This window comes from Ptychodera flava, unplaced genomic scaffold, assembly GCF_041260155.1.
Source record: "Ptychodera flava strain L36383 unplaced genomic scaffold, AS_Pfla_20210202 Scaffold_46__1_contigs__length_1169225_pilon, whole genome shotgun sequence".
Lineage (NCBI taxonomy): Eukaryota > Metazoa > Hemichordata > Enteropneusta > Ptychoderidae > Ptychodera > Ptychodera flava.
The window spans coordinates 264,579-282,583 of NW_027248368.1; the positions used below are offsets into that span (position 1 = coordinate 264,579).

Genomic DNA, 18,005 nt, shown 5'->3' on the forward strand with positions numbered 1-18,005 from the left:
CTAACCTGACATCTTTTTCATATCCGGTTGAGGTGCTAACGTTCATCTTGGTTTACGCGCATGTGTTCGACTGGTCAAACTACGGAATTTTCACCTAAATATGTTTGTCCGTTTTTACTGATTTAGTTCTGTTGTTTTATGCAGTTTCGGTGTACAGACTATGAGTACGACATATCATGACTCGAGTAAGTGTGACTAGAGCAGGTCTGGAAATCGTATCCAGCGTCAGATCTATTGTTCGCAGACGCAGTTGGGGTGGTGTGGCCGTCGTCCGCCTCTGCGACAAGCTTGTTCACGCCTATTGCCAAATATCTAAATATACACATTACTCTATGAAAAATGAAGTGTGAAGTACGGCCAAGAAATGCTATGCAAAATAGCCTCCGATTTAGGCTACCCTGGGCCGGAGAAATTGTACACAGTCTCGAGGAGAAGTCGCTACCATCATCAGTGCGGCGAAGACTCAGCAACGAAGATGACAGTGAAAAGGCATTGGTGGTTCGTGAAAGAAGACGGACAGGAAGAAGTGTTTGTGTATGTCACAGATCCCAAGAAGAGTGGTGCAAGTGGCAAGATTGGACACCGGCTGTCGATAGTGGTCGCAGTGCAAAACAACCAACTTCTGCTGTTGAGAAGTTGGACGTAGACGCAAAAAACCGAAACGGCCTCGGGCAAGTTGGCATCAAGGTAAGTGTTCCCTTTTTCGTCGACGTGGAAGTTGTTATTTCATGTCACATATGTGTGTATGCGTGGAGCATAGAGCGTTTTGCCCCCGGAAACGCACCGCTGGAACATCTGTGGTACTGCCATGGTGCACGGTGATACACAGCCGTGTATACGATCCCTTGCTCGGCATTCAGGTCCGTGCGTTCCCGGCGTTACATGGCCCGGCGCGGCGGAAACACACAGACATGTACCGTACGCAAAGCAAGTATGATCTCACGCGTACACTACATACTGGCTCTCAAATCAGAGTGGCATGTTTTCCACTACACGCCGGCCATAATACCGGTCGGCGTTAGCTGCAAAATTGTAGCGCTACAGTGAGGCGGTCGGTGCTTTTTTGGTTTTTTGCGACTTCGCTCACCAGTAGTCGCAAAAGAACAAAAATCACCGGCCGCCTCACCGTAGCGCTACAATTTTGCAGCTACGGTCGGCGTGTATCAGAAAACAAGCGACTGTTTTGCTAGAGCTACTAGTTGCAGTCGAAAATCTAGCTTTACAACTTTACTTTTAATACTTAGGTTAAGGCAAATAACATATTGACTAAGAGAAAACAAACTAACAACATGCAAGTTAAAGACAAAATGTCCAAAATTAACGAAGAAAACACCCAGTTAGGGAATGGTGGGCAAGCGTGATTTATACATAGATATCTTCTCTTTGGTGAGTTACTAATTTGAAGTAATTAACCACAAGTCACAGGATTTTGCTAAAAATCCAAGAAAAAAAACTGATTCAATATGGCTGCCTAGTTTTAGTGGGAGAAAAGCTCCAAACAAAAGCTCCTGCCATTCAGAGGGTTTCTAGACGTTTCGGCACCAAGTCGTTTCGGCCCAAGACGTTTCGGCCTCCCGATTTCAGGCCCCAAGTCGTTTCGGCACCGCGACCCAAGACGTTTCGGCACTGCTCAGGGATATTTGCGGGAAGTAGTGCTGGAGCGTAATGTTGCACATCCAAGCACTATAAAAAGTAGTGTCAAATAACATTCATGTACATCATGCTTCACTTCGTGAGAACATAGTAAGAGACCGTAAGAAAAAAAACTTCATATCGTTTTAAAATCTGTGACACAAGTTTATCGATAGCAATAGCCGCCGACACGGCAAATGTTTGAAAGCGGTGCCAAAACAGCACGGCAAATGTCACACAAATGCACAGAAAAGTACTGGTCAGAACGCAAAGGTCACGCTTACGAATATGGCTGGTCAGTCAATTACTAAATAGTTTGAAAACAAATCGAAACAGGGATGCCGAAACGTCTTGGGGTGCGGTGCCGAAATGACTTTGGGACGAAAATTCGAGGCCGAAACGACTTGGGCCGAAACGACTTGGTGCCGAAACGACCAGTTACCATTCAGAGTAGTAATGTTCTAGCAGCTACTGGTGCAAAATTTCCACAAAAATAAGCAAGTTTTCTGAGCATTTTCAGAGCATTATCATTGTGAAGGGTCTTGTCATATGTACATGTGCCCCTCTGCATAGACTCTCTCACAGCCCTCTGGCCGTCTCAACCAACTGATCTTTGCCTTTAATGTGCACCCTCAGCATTAAGACGAGCGAGCACTCTCACAAATAATGTGTGGAAGTAGAAACTCAACCAGGGATCCTTTCCTCCTTTCTAACCTGGATGTCCATCTTGGAATATCCCAGAATGCAGCCTGAACTCCCTTAACTCTTTGTTTTCTTTCTTAATTTCTGACATTTTGTCATAACTTAGGTGTTTTTTTCTCTTATCCCATAGTTTAATTGTCTTTACCCATGAAAGTCTTCTCTCTATTGGTTTAGCTCTCATATGGTTCCCCTGATTTTGAGCCTATTTATTAAAGGGGAAATTCACCAAGGATGATTTTTCCGTATGTGCTAACTTTGTGATCACTTATCCCGGAAAAGCTATTTTTGCCATTTATAACTTGCGCTTTTTTTTACAAAAACTGATAGAAATGGTACAGGCAGTTGCCCATGTAATTTGAATCATGGGAAAAAGCGCCAAGCTTGGAGTTTGCATAATGTGATATGGAAGGGACCATTTTCCCATGGGTATGGCATTGTCCACTCACCTATGCTTAAATCAGGCTGTGCGTATTTACATAACTTTTGTTTATACTGAGTATCCTTGCATAAACGATGATTCACTTATAATAAACTGTCCACTGTCAGATTTTGTGTTGCTGTTTACTACTGTGTTACTGTGAGTGGACAATGTGAGGGCCATACCCGTCCGGAGATGGTCCCTTGCACAGTCCGGGTCAGCTCCAAAATTGGAGCGCTATACCATAATATTTCCCCACTCTCATTAGCCAATCAGCGGCCAGCGCGCCATCAGTAAAAATTGTATTTCCTGGCAACCTCCACATGCGTCCTTCGTTACGTACGCCATACTGTGTCGAACTCCCGCGCCGTATTCTGTCATAATGTCGAACAGTTGTGTGGCCTCTCTGTCAAAACACAATTTCAAAAGCGCGTACCAGTTTTATTCTGGCTAAGACAACCAAACCCCATATATCGCTGTGATTCCTAGACTCTGGCTTGAAGTCCTGCGAAATATAAATCGTGTACCTACACAGATCGTTCAGAATACCCCATTTGTATCGGTGATGGCAGCGATACAAATTCTACCGTATGGGGAACAGTTGTGTGGCCACTCTGTCAACACATTTTCAAAATCGCGTACCATTTTTAGTCTGCGTTTGACAACTACAAAACAGGTATCGTTTTAAAAGTCTGACATTGCTCTTCTTCCTTGCAAAATGTTATACGCGTACCTACACAAATAACCTTTATAACAGTATTTCTAATAGAGATAGACGAACATCCACAAAATGATTCTCGGTACTTGAGCGAAATCGATAAACTGGGGGTAGAAATGAATCGTCAATATTTCGAATATTTGTTCACTAATCGGACTCCTTGTTGGACATGACCTTCTGCAGAACACTTGGATTATGTTGACTGTCGGAATTCGTCGAAATTCACAAGACAGGGGCTTAATAAGCGGTCCAAAACTGCCGATCACACTTGGTGGGTAATTTGTGACCCAGCGTGACCTGTACTTTATTAATGATGTAATCTGGTCGATGATTGGCTGAATGCCGGAATACATTATCATAATGAGTCTCCAATTTTGGAGCTGACCCGGACTGTTCCATATCACATCATGCAAGCTCCAGCTTGGAGCTTTTTTCCCATGATTCAAATTACATGGGCAACTTCCTGTACTATTTTTATCGTTTCTTTGAAACAAATTTGCAAGTTATAAATGGTGAAAATAGTTTTTCCTGGGTAAGTGACCACAGAGCTACCACATATGTGAAAATCATCCTTGGTGAACTTCCCCTATAAGGACGTCATCACAAAAAAAAAAAAAACAGTCATTAATGAAGACATGTACAACTGTACTTACAATAGATATGTAATATTGTATTGAAATCTTGAATTTTTTCCTTAAAAATTATTCTTATTAGACATGTTTCCTGATAAAAGTGATGTCTGTAATGACAGGTTTCACTTCATGTATCCCCTCATCATGCTGACATGTCAAACCATGACACTGTATATACTCTATTTACCCTTGTGTTTTTTTTTTTCCTTTTTCACCGGTTGTTTATGTATCAGATTCACTTTAAGAATCATCGCCACACTCTATATCGTCAAGAATTTGAGTGGCATCGAAATGACTTCTGTCGCAACTTTCGAGACATAACTGTAGCAGCTGACTTTGTAACAAAATACAATGAGCTAGTGAGCAGTGCCAGTGATCATACAGAGGAGCAGACAGATATAATTCCACCAGATGTGTCTATGGACACAGATTCGTCACTATCTGACAGTGAGTCTCCACTTAGCAGTCCATCAAGTAGTCAAAGTTGCTCAACTAGTAGTACATCAGGCAGTTCCACAGAAAGAAGATCCTTGTCTCCTGAACCAATCAACAACTCTAACAACATTTGGTAAGTTATGAAGAGAGTCGGTACTGCCACTTTTGTTAGTAGTGATCTGTACTAAAAAGTTATTGATCAAAACAAATGGGGGAGAAGTTTGTGCTTTTTGCCTGTGAACCAGAACTCATAATTCTTTTGGATGACAGGTGTTATTGTAATTGGAACTAGAAAAAAATGCAGATGAATGGAAAGCATAGTGTCACTTACAATTTCATAGGACTGTGAATGTAGAAAGACTGGTCAAATTCCTAGCTATAAAGGTGTCATTGGTAAAATTCATTTTTGGAAAGCATAGTGTCACTGACAATTTCATATCTATTTTGAACATTCATAGGATACTGAATAGTATCAAAAGTTATCAAACAAAAAAGTTGACTAGAAGCATGGACAGTTCCCTATACAGTCTATGATAGATTTGAACCAGTGACTTGTGTGTGTTTTTTGTTTAGCTCACGTTTGGTATACCAATATGAGCTTATGCATGTATGAAAGTTATAGTACATTATTTTTTAGTTGATGTCCAGTGTCTGTATGTGAGTTTGTATATCAGTCCACTGCCAAAAACTTCAGAACTGCTACACATTTCAGCTGTGAGCTTTAGGTTATCTTCAACTCAGGAAAATTTTACAATAATACACCTTTTAAAGTATGCAGGTTTTATTTTTGAGAAAGTTCCAAGTTATAGATTTTGTGTTTACTCATTCTAATCAAATGTTAGTACCACTGTATCATTGGCGGTGTTATTAATACATTTCTTATCACCCCAGTACTGGTAATGGTGATAAACAGAACAAGAACAAGCGACCAAGAAGTGGTGACAGTATACCAGATTTGATGAAGAAAAAAAGAAAACGTGTACCTGCAAATGAAGTTGAAGCAGACAATTCCATGCAGCAGCTTGTGGAAGGCCGTGCAATTCCTGGTAAGGATGTTTTGTGTAAATTCCAAACTTGGTGGACATGTGAAAACTATTCATTTTGCGTTTGTGGGTGAGATACCATGCAGTTCCTCTCCGGCAGCCGCCAAGCTCAATGCGCATCATGCGCACAGCATTATTTTTAGAGCACCATTGATGTTTGTTGTGTTGAACAGGGATCTCTTTGGGGTGCAGTTATGTGAAATTTACACTGTCAAATCAGAAATATCACATCAAAAATTTGATTGGGCAAGATATTCACAGGGACAATGCCAATGGTGTACGTGATAAATGATGCACAATCTCAAGTTGTAACATGTAGCAGGGTTGTACCGAGGCAGGGGTCTCGGGACATTGACCCCAAAAAATAGAAATTGACCCAAGAAGTTGTAATGGTACAGATAAACCCAATCGATAAAAGTTTGCACCACTGTGATAGTGACGGTATATATATATTTTTTTTATCTGAAGGTATTTTCAGTATACATATGTGTAACTTAAAACTTGGCAAACAAGTGAGAGAGGTGGATAGCTATTTCGTCACAAAACTTGTCAACAGCATGGAAAGATTCACCGATGACTCATACAGTCCATATATTGTCCTGGTTGATTTAAGGAAGGAGCAGTTCAATAAGAATAACGTAAGTATGAATTGCTGCCCACATACTGGTAGTTCTAAGCTTTCTCAACATTTGAATTTCTTCAAGGCTGATTTTTACATATGTGCCAGCTTTGAGGTTCAGTTTCTCCATTTATATCACTCCCGGTTTTTAACAAAAACTGCCAAAAATAGTGACAGAAGTTGCATTCTATTTCTAGGCATTCGTCAACTTTACAGATTTTGAATCAAGGGAAATAAGTGCCTAAACTTGGTGCTTCCATCATATGGTATTGCAGAATCCCTAAAAATTTCCCATGACTCAAAATCTGTAAAGTTGATGAATGCCTAGAAATAGAATGCAACTTCTCTCATATATTGGCAAAAGCCCAGATATGTGGCATTAAGTTCATTTTGTTGTCATTATTTACATAAGAACCACATGGCAGGAAATTTAAAGGAAATTTATTTGAGACCAGGAAGAGAGAGTAAATTGTTTATCGGAATCGCCACTTCTACTTTTGCAGATTTGGAATTTTTTTTAATTGGTTGGTAAAATGGACTTTTGGAGCCTGCCCCATGTTTGTCCTGCTGCATCCCTGCACACAATTCACACTGTTATTGTGGAGAGTTGCAAAATCTTGATTGAGTTATCAAAAAAGCGAAATAAGTGGCAGATTTTGCTGGTTTGAAGAAAAAATGTTAAATAATTTACTCAGCTGCATAAGCTTGACCCCAAAAATCCAATGAACAAGAATTTTTTCTCTCTGGCCTGATGAGAAATTGTTGGTATATGCTTGACAAGTGTGCCTAGGATTTTTGATGTGGTCCTTCAATCAATTTTTATAACAGAATATGTTTTTAATCAATGTTGTGTACATCTATCTCCATGTAACACATAAACCAATGTAACCAAATACAACAAGGAAATTGTTCAGAAATATAGGGTATAACCATAAGCTAGATGTTACTGTTATAATAAAGTATTTTGTATGTAATATTTTTTCCAGGTCAATGGATATGAATATACTATACTTGGGGGCCAACACAACTTCACTGCGACAAAACAGATGAGTGAGAAGTACAAGGATAAACCACTCTTTAAATCCAGAAATTGTAAAATATATTGTGACCTATCGGAAGAAGCAGCTATGTGGCTATCAAACCGACACAATGATATCCAGCACCTTGTACATAAGATAAGCACAAGGGAGAAGGTAAGATACCGTAAAATCAGTCTTTTTAGCTAGCATTGCTTTTTAGCTAATTTAGCTTGGTGTTGGAATTTGCTAATTTAACATGCCGGTTATTTAAACTTTTCTATTATACTTACTGTGATAAGATGTATCACAATATGAAAAGGAAAATTATTCAGAAGTGTTGCGCATAAACATACAGGAGCACTGATTATCATGATAACATCACTGTATTATTAAAGGGAAGGGTGAGCAAATAAAGAAGTCTTCTAAATATCATCTTTTGGGATGAGTTACTAAATAGAAAACATTTTGGTCAACCACAAATCACGCGATTTTGCTAACAATGGTTTGCTAAAAAATGGAGCTTTTGTTTGTAGCTTTCTCCCTCTGAGAAACTATGAAGCACTACGGAACAGTTTTTTCTTGGGTTTTTAGCAAAATCACGTTACTTTTGGTTGACCAAAATGACTTCTATTTAATAACTCATCCCAAAGAAGATATCTATGTATAATCAGGCTTGTCCACCCCTCCCTTTAAAGAATTATCCACTAAAATTTGACTGACAGTGCCATTTATTTGACTGTTCCATTACTCTCATTAGGTCCAGTTGTGCCGTGACAGGTTATCGTCTGAAAATACAGCTTCTGAAGAATGGAGAAAATCATGTAAGAATATCCTACAACAGGTAATGATGAAATTTTTATGATTATTTGAATCTTCAATTTGACAGACTTAAAAATGCAATTAGATTCATATCATCTGGAATATACAAGTTCATATTGCAGTAAAGATGAACCCTTATACCAACACATGACTAGAAATTGACAGTTGTCCTGTATCCAAAAATCGCTACGGTATTCATCCGAATATAGTACCCCCAATTGGCAACAGAAAATTAGCTAAAAATTCATGAGGGGTTTTAATGAGACCGGTATGTTACCCTAAATTGAAAAAAGTGTCATTAATTTTTCCATCTTAAAGAGGAACGTTACCCAAGATTTTACACTTCAGAATACAATGAGAATGGCTGAAATAGCAATATTCCGATGCTTTCATTCACTTTCACTTCTCCGTACGGCAATAGCGCCTTGGCAAATTCAGCCGGAAGTGACGTAGTTTACTTATGTTGCAGTTGACGCGAAGTACACGCTGTCAACGTAAAGTTTATTCCGACTGTTTATTAACGGGGCAATATGGCTTCCTATTGTACATAGCCCAGCCTAGCTGACGACGCGATAAGTAACCTACGTCACTTCCAGGTTAGCGTGCGTCATTATCTCCACTATGCGTGAGTGAAAGTTAGTGTAGTGGACATTTTTTGCATGCCCTTTATATTATGTTCACAATATCAACTTATAAAATCAGGGTAACGTTCCCCTTTAAGGATGAGATGCACGTTTAATGGTACTTATTTTGAATCCAGTATTTCTCAGTACAGGTGATATTTTTGAACATATTTTGAGTATTCGATATTTCACACTTCTGACACTATTTCACTTTGAAGAACCAGAAAATAGGTTTGGTGGTCTACATTTACCATTTGATTACAGTTCAAATAATCTTGAGCCCTGTTATGTCACACCTGGTGTTATGTAGTGGGACACAGACACAAATGAAGTAATGTTGCAGTGTCACTCAACATGAATGCAATGACACCATATTTTTCTGGCTAAATAAGACTTTGTCTTACTGTGATCTTCCTTACTAAAGTTGTAATGTTGTGTGAAACAAGTTTGTCTAATAATTTTGTGTACATATCAGATCCAAGGGGAATGCAAAACTCTGGTTTGTTCTAATAATGATATTGCTTACAACTATATTGATGTTAACAATTTAAAAAAAATCATCTTCAAAACAGCTTGTCTCACAGCATTGATGTTTGATTGTAGGTTTGTCAACATGTTGTATTTGTTTCCTTCACAGAATGGCAAAGATATAGAAACAATCCTTAACCTGGCAAAGCTTCAACCAGATATTGCAAGCACCCTCGATGATGTGTTTGAAGCATATGAGACAGGCACACTTAAAGGACAAAAACTCCATAAGAAAACTATGATGACTAAGCCAGATCTACCAGTATATCTGTTCCATAACCTCGTTCTACTCAATGATGACACCATCAGTGATTTCCTTCAAAACATTAGAGATGGAGAAATGACCCTGCAAGAAATGAACAGGGAGGCGAAGGAAGTCAAGAAACTGAAGACCATACAGGAAAGTATGGTGAAAGAGCTGCACATGCCCTGGCAGATGTTTTCAGAAAAATTGCCAGAGTATGCCAGCAGAGAATATCTGAGCCGCTTCAAAGAGCTATCATTTAGCAGAGGAATACCTCCCGAAATGGTGAACGAATGCAGAAAGATCCGAGGGATTCTAGATGCAGGAGAAAATGTTCAAGATTCCAACCACACAAACATTTTCTCTGGGCAAGATGGCACCAAGGGATGTATACTTAACACAGATGTTGTATCTTTAACTGCAAAGGAGATAAAAGCTTGCTGTCCAGAATTTACAGGGGCAGAACTCACTCTAATTGATATGGATGAGGTAAGAGAGATCTCACAAAATTTGAAGCACAGAAAACTTGGTATTTAAATTTTTAGATTAAAAGGGTCAATTACTTGCCTTGTAACCTTGAAAACAATGTTAGATAACCTTACCAAAACACTAATTTTGATTGAATGTGATGTTATTTTTGACGACTGAATTCATTAACTGCGGAGACTATCGGTGACGTCATTTCTGTAAACACACTTTCGTAAAACTAATTTTGTCATACTGAGTTACATAACGTACTTGGGACCAAAACTAATAAGTACTTCATTTATGAGGTGAATTTTATTTGTATCGCATAAAGTAGAGCTAGCCAATCAATTTTGGTGATGTGTTGTCTTGTCAGTGTTAATTCTGAGCTTGATGGATGTGTGAAAAATACTTTGCATTTCTGGGTGAGATACTGTGCAGTTTGACACCAGCTGCAGCTGTCAGGCTCGATGCACATCATGCACTCAGGACTATTTTAAGAACACCCTTTATATCTGCTGTGGGATCACTTTGTGCCGCAATTAATACTCTTTCTTTTCATTCAAGTCCCCAAAAGCGTGATGAAATACCCATTATATAGCTTATCAACATGATGTGTTTAAGGATGGATTCAAAATTAGTACCGTTAAAGGTGCATCTCATCCTTAAAGACAGCATTGTTATTGTTGAAAAGCGATGAGTCAGAATTTCAATTCCTTTGTTGATAATAACATACTGAAAAGCTCAGTTGACAAACAGCGTACTTGGCATTTTGTAGGCTATCAAGACTAGAACAAGATACTGTAGTTCAAACTGAAAACCTGAGTTGGCCATGAGCCAAAGGATACAGATAATTTCCCAATACGTGTCTCTGAAAAAGTTGTAAATGTTTAGCTTAATGTACATTGTTTTACAAACATATAAACAGTAATAGTGAAGTAATCCATGTCATGACTAGGTTATGTTTATGGTAATACTCAAATTTTAACCATGCATTTACCTTCTTTACTTCTACAGATTGTGAGTGATGAGAATATTGAACAAGTGATGGCAACTTTGAAGGCCATTAATCTGGACTGCGGTGTGCCATACTACAATGTTGTGGTATTTTGTCAAACGGAAGAAATTCACTCCATAAAAACTATCCTAAAACAAACGTGTACTCGTACAGAAGAAGCATTCTACTTTGTGAAGAATAACAAATCATGTAAGTATAGTATTAATAATGTATATATGCTTTGATCTGCTTTGGCTTTTAAACTGTAAATACCAGTGAAATTAAGTGGTCTGGTATGAACCATCATAACAAATTTTGAAACTGTCAATTCACCTTTTTCAAATAGCCTTTGTTTTTGTCTAGGGGTTAAATGTCTTTTGAATTGAGTATTACAAAATAAATCAATGCTCATCATATGAATTTTGGATGGTTAACATTTGCTTGGATTACTTTTCTGGGTGGCCTTATTTTTGACGTTGGTTCACCCCTGAAGGCCATGGGACCTGTGATTTGTTTGCAATAAGTTCATGATTTATTTTCAAGCCAGAATTAGTTAATAAATTTGGTCATTAAATTGTATGTTACAGAAGTATTATTATTGTTCATTGTGATTTGGACAGGTTTGAACAAATTAATTAAAGGATCCTATATACAAAATTGAATATTTTTCTGTCGAATTTTCAAAAATGTGTGAGAACACCCTATCATTAAGATTTGTCGTTAGTTAATAATTAGACATGATTTCGAGTAATTTGCAGATCTTAAAAATCAAAACATATGCATGTGCCTTTGTCTTGTCAAAATAGATAGCATTTGTAAACATCGTCCTTAGTTTACACTATTTATACTTTTTGAGGTTTGACACTTCTATTATTGACAGAGAAACGCCGTTCTGAAACCTTCACATAAGGTATCTTGGATCATTAATGTACGTAGTTTACAAGCCTAAACAACAGTAAGGCCAGGAAAAAAAATTACTTGTTCATCAAAATCGCCACTTCTACTTTTGCAGGTTTGGGATTTTCTATTTTTTGGAAATTTTTGAAAATTGGTTTGTTACATGAGCTTTTGAAGCCCGTCCTTTAGCGGATCCACATAACTATTGCTCATATTCACCATTTTGTGTTTAACACATGTTAGTCCTGCTACATCCCTGCACACAATTCACTCTGTTATTGGGGAGAGCTGTAAAATCTTGACCAGGGTATTGTTTTTATGAAATAAATGGTAGATTTTGTGTGAAAAAAAATTAAAACTTTTTGTGCACCGCTTCTGAAGCTTGACCCAAACTATCTGATGAACAAGATTTTTTTTCTCTGGCCTAATGAGTAGCTAATGGGTCAAATACAGAAATGCTAGATATTTTAGAGAACATGTTACACATTTGCAGACCAACGTTCTCTTAAAAATGTCAAGATTATTTTATTTCTGTGAATATAATTAGATTTATGTGTGTTCAGCTGAGAGTTTTGTAGGCGTTACTTTAATTCTTCAAATTGACCAATAGGGAAAATGAGTAACTAGCACACATGATTGAGATTGATGCTGCTCTATATTTTATCTGATAATCTGGTTCACACACATTATTGCGTCATCTTACAAAAACTTGGATATGATTATTAAACAGATATTTCCATATCCTTTTGCTATAGCGAAGAAGACCCTTTGGAAGTCAGTTTATGGCATAGTCATCGGTTACTGGTCAGAAGATGGGCAGGTGAATTCACACAGTTGAATTTGGGGATGAACCACACCATAACCTTTGGATGGTAGAAGAAAAGAAACACAAAGAAGATATGTACAAAAACATCATAAGTGTGTTTTCCAGCCAGAAGAGATGGGTGTTGGACATCACAAGAAGTAATGGTAAGATTATAGAGAGACTTATCATCAGTGATTATATTTATACAAAAATGCAAGTTTACATACAGTTCAGGAAAGATTATTTTGTGATAGTCTGTGCACATACCTGTACATTTTATGATAAGGCAAAACATGCATAATTTGTTTTTTGCATAATATCAAAATGTTGTACACTGTTCCCTTGGATGACTTTGTTGGAATTTGATCAAATATCTGCAACCAAGGTTTGCGATATTTTTGTTAATGCTAGTCAAGCAAATATATGTAGAAGTCTGTCATATATCTAGTCATCTATAAAATACATTGTAAGTTGTATAACAAAATTAATTAGAAACAAAAATCCCATATAGAGTTCCATTTTTAGCTCACATTTGGTATACCAATGTGAGCTTATAGTACAACGGCATCCGTCATCCATATGTATGTATGTATATATGTATGTATGTCCGTCCGTCCGTCCACTGCAAAAATTTGAGAACTCCTGGACAAATCAGCTTGGTATTTGGTGTGTAGATGCATCCTGGGCTGTAGATGGGATTTTGTCCAAATGAAGTTGTCATTGCCAAAATTATGTAAATGAGCTTAAAATGATATAATATGATATAAAATGAGCCCTGTTTTTGTCAAATTTTTGTGAAAAATAATAATAAGTTCCAAACATTTAAACAACATTGAACCTGTGGGGACTCAGTCATCGACTGATGACTTGTTCACTGCATACTTTTCTACACATGCCTTCGTGGAAAATGTGTACATCATAGCAAATCTGCATACATTGTTTACATTATAGTTTACCAAGATGTGCTCCGTCACAATGAGTATTTGATTATGAGGCCAAAATTTCCTATTAGTGTTGACTGCACAAATTGAATTTTTAGCTCACATTCTGGTATTACATACCAATGTGAGCTTATAGTGTAACACGGCGTCTGTCGTCTGAATGTATGTAGGTCCGTATATATGAGCTCACAGTGACATTCATTGTCACTATTTTTATTTAATGGTTTTATTTTTATATTTTTAAGGTGCTGTGTTCACACCGCAGTAAACTCCGGAAGACCGAGCATATGTGTGGAAATGGATGGCGCTGAATTGGAAACGGTCTATTCTCAAGCTACAAAGCTTCTCCATTGGAATGTAGGTGATGTGCCAGAGGAGACTTTGATTAGTTCAAGGAATGTTGAATGCAAAATTTTACACCTTTTTCATGCCTTATGTGCCGTGGTGAACTTTTGAAAGTGCACATTCAAGGTGTTAATAAACAAGGTGTTGAGGGACTGGTCAGTTTCTTCGGCCTGGGGGTGGTGGATTCATGGGGGTCACCCTGTTTTTTTACCTCCATTTGCCATACATATATGGCAATGGGAGGTTATATGGTTGAAAAAAGTCTGTATGTGAGATGTCTGTCTGTAAGTATGTATGTATGTATGTATGGATGTCTGTCTGTCTGTCCGTCCGTCCAACGCAAAAACTCAAAAACAGCAGCACGTATTGAGCTAATTTTTGGTGTAGTGATGCCATATATGATGTAGATGTGCCGTTGTTAAAATGAACTATTTAGGCCCATAGATATGCTAATGAGGTAGAAGAAAAGTAAAAATGGTCAAAAATCAATAACTCAGGAACTACTCATCTGATCATTGTCATATTTGGGTTTTAGGTACCTTGGGCCAAACTCATTTAAACATATAGATTTGATGTCAATATTTGATGCTTTCTATTTTTAATGATTTTTTTTTTCTTTTTTTTGCCATTTTAGTAAAAAATCTTTTCTTCTTAAACCAATGGTTGGATCGCTTTAAAATTGGTGTGCAGGTACCTTGTGAAAACTCAAAACAGAATTCATCAAAATTATGGCACAATTTGCATATTTGTATTTGTGGGCAATTTTTGCCATTTTTGGTTAAAAAAATCTTTGAAACTATGTATGCCATTACTTTCTAATTGGGTGTGCAGGTTCCTAGGAGTGACTTGAAGATGACTCTGTGAACTCAAGCTGAAATTTGCAAATTTTTTGGTACTTTTTGTCATGCTTTCAAATTTGGTACATAGGTGAAATGTAGTAGGTCATTCATTCAAAGTCAAGTACTGCCTGTGTGAATGAGCAGATTATGATTGTGCTGTTCCAGGCTGAGGTGCTATTTATAGGAATGATGCAATGTTAGACAGTAATTGATGTTTTAACTGAATTTGACTTACATTGTATGTAACTCTTGTACTGTATAAACCCTATCAATTCACCCAGAAAAAAATAATTAATATGATTTTAAATAATTGAATTAATGAGGATATCAACAAAGCCAAAATAATTTTAGTGTAGAATTATTAGAATGTTCAACTTTTTTTACAGTTCATGGTGAAATGCTTACCATCTTGGAGGATTAAAACATGAAAAGGCAACTTTCCTGAATCCCAACTTTGACATATTCTGAACTGTCATATATTGTGCTCTGTATGTTATCTAAAAGAAATGGCTCATAATAGTTTGTCATGATAGGTTGGTCAAATAAATAGAGATAGAGAAAGTTACAATTTCCATTTATGGTTGACTTGGTAAGGATAAAATAAAATTACTTTTTGAGGAAAAGAATAGAGTGATCAATTAAAAGAGTGGTCAAAGTGATAGGGTTTTTATGGTAAAGCTTGACTGTTAAGATTCCTCATGTGCTATTTATAGCATTATGCAATCTGTGTAAACAGTGCAATGAAAGTGTTACATGATTCCTTATAATGCTTTTGATGACCTTGAACTTCTTAAGTTGCAAACATTTGTCTCTTCTGTGCGCTTTCTCGGAGTACCTACAGGCTCAACTTATTCAACAGAACTTACTTGCAATGTTATTTTGAAAGTTAAAGTGTGCTTGGTTAATAGGATGAAATACTGATAAAGATAACCAGCTGAAGATTCTTTATAACCTGACAGATATGCTGTTTTTTATGACGTAAATGTTGATAAGCAAGTCTTGTTTACTTTAATTAGAATGTAATTAACTCTCATTTATATTATAATAAGCAGTAGTATCAAGTTGATCAAGCTAATATTGACAAGTTGGTCGGCTGTTGGAAGTTAAAAGCTGTAAAAATGTATGCATGTTATCTGTTTGTCTGTCTGTCCATAGACCCGCGTTTTTTGGAGGGTCTATGGTCTGTCTGTATGTCTGTACCGGTATGTATGTATGTATGTTAGTTATTATGTGCGGATGTATATTTGACAACATTAAAAACTCCTAAATCGCAGCACCCAGCATCTTAGTATTTGGTGGACAGGTGCATCAAGGGGTGCGGATGTGAGTTTGTTGAAATAAACATGTCAAAGTCAAAAATATGCAAATGAAGGGGGAAAAAAGGAAAAATCCTGCAAATTGCTAAAACTTTGTAACCACTGGCCAGATTGTGGTTGAAACTTGGTATGCATGCTCTTTATAGTGACTTAAGTTACATTTCTTCAAATTGTGGTGAAATTTTGAAAGTTGTACTTTTTGGGCAATTTTCCCGTTTTTTTGTCAAAAAATCTTTTCTGAAAGCACTCATCCCATTGCCTTGAAAACTTGTATATATGATCCTAGGGTTGACCTTTGTCAGATTTGTATAAATTATGGTGAAATTTTCATATATGTATTTTTGGGGCAATTTTTCCCATTTTTTTTCAAAAAATAATTTTCTCCCAAAGTATTTGTTTGATTGCTGTAAAACATGATAGTCTTGATCCTAGGGTTGTTTTCTGTCAGATGTGTAAAAGTCATTATGAGATGGAGCATTTCATATTGCTGGGGTATAAGATTAATTTGGACTTGCAATGGAATTTTCTTAGTCAACCTGTAAGAATGCAATGTCGTGTGTGTACTAGTAGTTAGTATCGCTGCAAAATGGGAGGATAGTGTCATTGACAATATTTTTTTATTTTTGTGATATGGGGTCACCATGTTTTTGAAATGTCCAATAGGGGAGGGTCAGTGTGTTTTTGAATTTCGACACAGACTCATACTTGCCTGAAAATGCGTCCTACAAGCCATGAATTTCATAATTCAGTTGCTTTCTTCTGCGCCACCTTTGGGCTCATAAGTTTATTCAGATATTTTTCAGCGTGCCCTTCAGGCGTGTAACTTTAATATTTTTATAGAATTAAAACTTGTTTCAGTACTTCATAGACACTGACATCTCCAACTGGATTCATTTTTCCATGCCATATGTCTGATGTAAAAGACATTTTGGCTTGTGTCTGCTACTGTATGAGTGTTGTCCTAATTAACTCCAAATGTCTTAATATATCATCAACGTATTGTACAGTCAAACCTGTGTTAGTGGCCACCTGTATATAGTGAAAACGTGTCTATAATGACTACTTTGCTTCATTCCCTGTGCAATTGACATGTACATTAATTAACCTGTCTGTAAAGGCCACTCTAGGAAAGTCCCCTTAATGGCTGTTATAGAAAAGTTTGACACTGTACAATAAAAATAAATGCAACACATGTTGGATTGCAAACTTCCCTGACATTCCTTGTAATTCTTAATTCAGGCCAAATTATTTCATAACAAAATGAGCATTCTTTTCAGCAAAATTTGTTATGTGTTGATATAGCATGTGTGGAGTGAATGCGTAAGCCATGAGATCCCATAGGTCCATAGACTTGTGAAGCTTGCAGGCTTCTGGTTGCTTTGAATTATTCATGAAGACACCAGGTCATGATTATACAATTAGTTACACAGTAGACAGAGTTTCAAGCATGACTTTTTGTGACCAGAAAAGTTGTGTCCATGTAGAAATGTCAAATGCTGCAACTCCAACCAAAGTTATGATCTCATTGACTTCTCCCAAATCCCAAAAAGATTTATGCACTGATTGTGGCTCGTATGTAACAATACAGGCAGATTGTGAGGTACACTAGTCACTTGGTAACTAAACTCCACATACTGGCCTAGTAAAGTGTCACAATTTGATAAAATTAATTAAGCAAAAAGGGTCCAGCGATTCAGTTAGTCTACATATTACTCTGCCCGAGCAAGTTCAACAGGTACAAATTCAATGCTTCAGCTAGTGTAGCAGTGCTACCCGGCAAGTTCCAGCACAGGCTACCCAGACAGTATTAAAAAGCTTATTATTGAGTTTTTCTCACTGTTTTCTCTATCAGTTTCCTCTCCTTTTCTTCGTCACAGTCCCTCTATGGATATAGGGACTGTGTCTTCATGCTCTGACTGATCGGAGTAAATAAAATAAACGGTTATATAATCTAACCCAGCCTCTAAA

At 37.2% G+C, this 18,005-nt stretch overlaps 1 protein-coding gene across 1 annotated transcript; it reads left to right on the top strand.

The window, feature by feature from the left end:
- Nucleotides 1-3: 3 nt before the first annotated feature.
- LOC139128268 (uncharacterized) lies at nucleotides 4-16,908 on the top strand. Its single transcript, XM_070694076.1, has 10 exons — nucleotides 4-687; nucleotides 4,336-4,670; nucleotides 5,429-5,583; nucleotides 6,049-6,218; nucleotides 7,186-7,392; nucleotides 7,976-8,059; nucleotides 9,298-9,921; nucleotides 10,915-11,104; nucleotides 12,547-12,760; nucleotides 13,783-16,908. The coding sequence occupies exons 1-9, from the start codon at nucleotides 340-342 to the stop codon at nucleotides 12,627-12,629; spliced, it is 2,196 nt and encodes a 731-aa protein (XP_070550177.1). The 5' UTR covers nucleotides 4-339; the 3' UTR covers nucleotides 12,630-12,760; nucleotides 13,783-16,908.
- The last annotated feature ends 1,097 nt before the right edge of the window (nucleotides 16,909-18,005 follow it).

Bases quoted from the DNA above. Each gene is read 5' to 3' on its own strand.
- LOC139128268 (XM_070694076.1), top strand. From the start codon at position 340: ATGAAGTGTGAAGTACGGCCAAGAAATGCTATGCAAAATAGCCTCCGA. The intron at 7,393-7,975 runs GTAAGATACCGT...TACTCTCATTAG, and splicing joins AGATAAGCACAAGGGAGAAG to GTCCAGTTGTGCCGTGACAG. The intron at 11,105-12,546 runs GTAAGTATAGTA...CTTTTGCTATAG, and splicing joins TGTGAAGAATAACAAATCAT to CGAAGAAGACCCTTTGGAAG.